This window comes from Nansenia antarctica (assembly GCF_963989245.1).
Source record: "Nansenia antarctica genome assembly, chromosome: 13".
Classification (NCBI taxonomy): domain Eukaryota; kingdom Metazoa; phylum Chordata; class Actinopteri; order Argentiniformes; family Microstomatidae; genus Nansenia; species Nansenia antarctica.
In genome coordinates this window covers 14,237,843-14,242,842 of record NC_137683.1, presented here as the reverse complement: position 1 = coordinate 14,242,842, position 5,000 = coordinate 14,237,843, and the positions used below count along the sequence as shown (strand labels likewise).

The window sequence follows — 5,000 nt, the reverse complement described above, 5'->3', positions numbered from 1 at the left end:
AGGTTTGGACAGTATTGTAGAAAACAAAGAGAAGAAAGAGAAGCGAGAGACGAGGCAAAACTCTGAGGAGCGTTTGCGGACGCTTATCATAATGTGTATCCAAGTAAAACGATTCCACAACCTACTGTGGTTACAGGGCTTATGTGAGAATGGACTCAATCCACCATTATCAGTATTTGTTCGTATCTGTTTGTCTGCGAACCATTTTTGACATGATGGCCATGACAGTCAACAAACAGGTGGTTCCTAACACACCCTAACCTCGGTGAAAACAAAAGCAACTTCCTCTCACCCTCGTCCCCCTACACACCCCCTCCCGTTGCCTCAGGTCTGACGACCAAACCACCCTCGAGACCACCAGGACCAAAGCTCAGGCCCTGGGGTGATAGGGCCTTTTCAGCCGCAGCCCCCGTCCCTCTGGAACGCCCTCACCCAACCACATCAGACAGGCCAACACCCTCCCATCATTTAAACAGACCCTCAAAACCAACCTCTTCAAGCTCAAACAGACCCTCAAAACCAACCTCTTTAAACCTCTCCCCCTCCCCTTCCCATGTGTCCCCAGCACTATCTTTATTATTACTACTCGATCTTTTCAGTTTGTAAAGCGTCTTGAATTGAGTGTCTAGAAAAGCGCTATATAAGTCTAATGTGTTATTATTATTATTATTATTATTATTATTATTATGATTATTACCTTTGGCTTGTTGCCGTTGGCGTCCTGAACCATCTTCCAGTCCGAGACGTTGTTGCTGTAGCCCAGCCTGAACTTCTTCATGAAGACCTTGTTCTCGCGGTGCTTGCCTCCCTGGATGATGAGCCCCCGCACCAGCTTCTCCTCGCCCAGGTCCACCTGCAGCCACTCGTTGGTGAAGGGCTGGGGCTGGGGCTGGGGCAGCAGGGTCCACCCGGAACGGCTGGTCAACAGGCGGGCGTTCTCCGGCACCCAACTCCGGTCCGTGTGGGAGGAGGCGGTGATCTGGGAGTCGGTGATCAGTCCTGACACCATGCCGAGCATGCCCGAGCATGGGTACTCTAGGTGGGGGTGGGAAAGTTGAGGCAGAAAGGGAGAGAGAAAGAAAGAAAGGGTTCGAGGATTATTACAAGGAGCAGATGGCTGTATGAGAATGGCATGAGAGACCAGTAGGAGAAAACCTGAGGGGTATATACTGTATATACATGACAGTGATTTGTATCTTAAAGCCATGGCAGGTTACTTCTCATGATTTACTCGAACAAGAAGAGAGATAGAGGGAGGGTGTGAATGACAGAGAGACAGTGAGAGAGAATGACAGAGAGAGACCGCGAGAGAAAGTGAGAGAGAGAGAGAGAGAGAGAGAGAGCGAGAGAGAGAGAGAGAGAGAGAGAGACCTGACCTCTTGCATATATACATTTTGTCCCCCTGCAGTAATTGGCTCGAGGCATCCAATTAAAACCCTTCCCTCTGTTGGTGTTCATACCTCTTGCATTCTGAGAACCCCTCTATTCCATCTGTAATAATTCCCTTTTCCTTTTGTCTTTCTTATACCTCTGCTCTCGTTTAGCCTGTGTGCTCTGTGAGCTTTCATCGTGAACGGGCATTCATCTTCATCCCCCTTGGAGTGCCTACGTGCGTTCTCTTCCTTTCATACCCCTTTGGCTGTCGTTACAGAGTGGGCTTTGAGACAGACGCCGCGGTCGTGTGCGTGGCGCTACGAGCTCACGGGAAAACCTCTGTAACCGAGCACAACGTGCTGCTGACTGTCGGGTCTCCCGGTCATCTCACGCCTGTCTCCACTTAATCAAAAAGACTGGGGTGTTTTTACGACCTGCAATATCATCTTTACAATCTGCTCCCTGGGAAGGGATAAAAGCGGACATTCTAAGAGCGTCGGGGTCTGGGTCTGTATTAAACAGTTGTAACATCGCCGACAGAACAAGGCTTCATTCAGACCCCTTTCCTTTGTAGTTAGTTACCGAGCTAAAAGAGTTCCTGTTCAGACCCAGGGCTCGAGGAACGGAGCCAGGGTGACTCCCGGAGGGGTCAGTGGATGAGGAGGAGTCCAAATCAGAGTTCCACAGTTCCTCCAGGAACAAACGCTAAAGGGGGAAGATTCGTCTCCTTTTGACGCTCCCCTTTCGTCCCCTGCCAAGAGTCCTGTTGTGTGTGATCTCTAGATAGAGCCCAGGGGCAGAGTGCAGCTAAGACACTCCGCTGTGGCTGCTGTGTGCTCTCTTAAGCAGATGGAAACGAGAGAAGAAGAGGGGAGATTTTGGTTGGGTTGACTGCGGGTGCAACCCTCCGGGGTCATCTGGATCTGCTAATGGACCTCAGCTGTGATCGAGATGGTGATGGTTCGGGATGGCACGCACGCAAAGTAGGGACACACCCGACGGCCCGTGGACATATGCGTGGGTGTGTGGGGTGATAGTGACACACCACTGTGAGGGGCCACTGGCTGGGTTTGGGTGGGACTCCTTCGGGTGGAGGCTCTGTGGCTACACTCACACACACACACACACACACACACACACACACACACACACGGACATACACATGGGCCTGTTTACTAACAGCAGAGTGAAGGTGATTAATGAATGGCTGTGTATCTCTGCAGGGAACGTCACACATGTGTACCGACCAGATAAAAGCTTAAACACAGCCTAGCACACAGCCAGACGTTCTTCTTCTCTCTTTTACTACTAACCGTTTCTCTATGCCGGCTTCGCATAATCAACACCAGACTGTAGAACATCAATATATATATATATAAAACAAAAAGCAGCTTGGCATAAAATAAAGGTTGTTTTTTTACGGTATGTGCATAATGTTATTATGTTAAGTATGATTATCTTGGAACAAAACAGGATTCGGTTACTAAGTATCGCAGATCAATCGAGCTACAGTGACTGACTCAGAAGCCAGCTGAAAAGCAATACCCTCCTTAAAGCTCACTTTCATTCCGGAATGATCTCTCTTTCTTTTCGGGGAGTCGACAAGAGCGGAGAGAGGGTAGCGGTCTCCGCAGAGCACAGTCTTCCAGATCCCCCCCCCCCCTCTCAGAATGAGCAACCCCCCCCCCCCCCCCCCCTGCTCCCTCTCAGAATGAGCATCCCAGCTGGCAGTGGTATCAGAGCTTGTTGTGCCCTGCCCCGCCGCAGGCTGATGACGTCACAGGGAGGCCCTGTGGTGGTCCCTGCTCCTGTGATGTGTCTGCGCACTGCGGTCTGGTCGCCTGCCCGAACAACACAGCCCCCATCCAGCTGTGCACCCGGCACCACACTGCCCTCTGCTGTGCCCCGCACGCACGCACGCACGTGAACGCACGTGAACACACGCACTCATAAACACAGGCAAAACACAGACAGACGTGCAGTTTAACAAACAAGCAAACATGAATAAGAACCGCAACACGCACACCCTAAAGTAATTAAAGCGATGCGTGTGGATGAGGGCGATGACGATATGAACTCTGCCCACAATCAAAGCCTTGTCGTGGGTGGGGGACCGTGCCAAAGACCCAGAGAGGAAAATGCGAGATGAGTGTGTGGGCTCAGCGGGGTGTGAGACGAAGGGGTTGGAGGGGAGGGGACTCGGGGGCAGACCGCAGTCAGCCATGGGGGTGGGGGGTGGGGTTGGGGGTGGGGGGGTTAGGCAGCGGGAGCACTCAGCCAGGGAAAGCCGCCTGACTCCAACCCTCAGCCCCTGCCTGCTGTTGATGTCATCCATATTGAATGAGGTACATCCAAACATCAGGTAACATAAATACATAATTGACTTCATGTGCCACTCGTTTATAATGCAGGAGGCTGCACTTGCCTCCGAGAAAGCCTCTCACACACACAGAGCCTCCCCAGCTCACTACAGTGAGTAAACTATTTCTGCTGCTGGACTAGTGATGGCAAGGCTGAAAATATATCAGGTGCGACAGAGAGACAGAAGATTCATCCCAGAGGAGGGGGATCTATTTTAACACTGAAAAACATTCAATAGTACATCATCACCGACAACATCATTTGAATGTTGTTTGTCATTTGAAAACAAACCGACATCGCACAGTGCCGTCGTGGCGGTTTTAGTCGGAGGACGCTAGAAATAGCACAGGAGTGTGAAGAGGTGGGATCACCATGGTACTGACCTGATATCTTACACCCGTACACCTCAAAGCGGAGAGCGATGCCTGTTTCCCAGGTAACGGGCCGGAGCCGGACAAAGCGAGTGAGCGTAGGTTTGGGGAGCATTGTCTTGGCTACTTCAGTGGGGTTGGTGTTCCCTTGGAAAACCTGGAGATTGAGACAAAAGAGTTTCAATTATTCACACAGTTTGTTTAGCAGAGGCGCCGAGGGAGAGGCCTCGGAGAGCCTGGGCCTTGCTTCACACAGCGCCCCCAGAACCAAAGAGCACGGCTGGGCTGTATTCAGGTCAGCCTCCTCCTCCGATGAGACTCTCATGTGGTACTATAGTCCTGGCTTTAGGCTTTGCATTATTCTCTTTGCATTATTCTCTCTATGGATATTCGTCTTTGATACATGTTTGATGTCATACAGTGACATATAGTATACAGTGTATGTATATAATATTGACATCAATATTATAGTGTATACTGTATATATATATATATGTATAGCTTGAATAAAAAACATCTTACAAATAATAATAATAATAATTCATTACATTTATATAGCGCTTTTCCGAGGCTCAAAGACGCTGACAATATGGGAGAAACGGAAAACACAGAAACAACAAGCAACAGATAACATGGGCACATGGAACACAGAGTTAGCGAACGGGGAGGGGGGGGGTGGTAGGGACTTACAAATCTTCTGTAATAGCAAACAGTTGGACACACACATAGGATATACAAAATGAGGTGAGGAAATGTCAAAGTAAACGTGTGACAGAGGAGAAAACGGATGAGTGCAGGATGCCCTTGCGGTCCTCCATCACTGATATTAACATATTTTATTACGGGTCCTGGGTAAGGGTCAGTGATGTCACTCTTTCCCCGGGGGTCAGTTTC

General features: G+C 49.9%; 1 protein-coding gene across 2 annotated transcripts in view; it reads right to left on the bottom strand.

The window, feature by feature from the left end:
• The window catches only part of nrp1a (neuropilin 1a), a 62,054-nt gene that overhangs the window by 9,371 nt on the left and 47,683 nt on the right, over positions 1-5,000 (bottom strand). For both annotated transcript variants that reach the window (XM_080543988.1, XM_080543989.1), the window contains exons 9-10: positions 4,119-4,263; positions 698-1,035 (exon numbers count right to left, since the gene is read on the bottom strand). In XM_080543988.1, the coding sequence (XP_080400114.1) occupies positions 698-1,035; positions 4,119-4,263 (483 nt within the window). The remainder of the gene's footprint in view (positions 1-697; positions 1,036-4,118; positions 4,264-5,000) is intronic.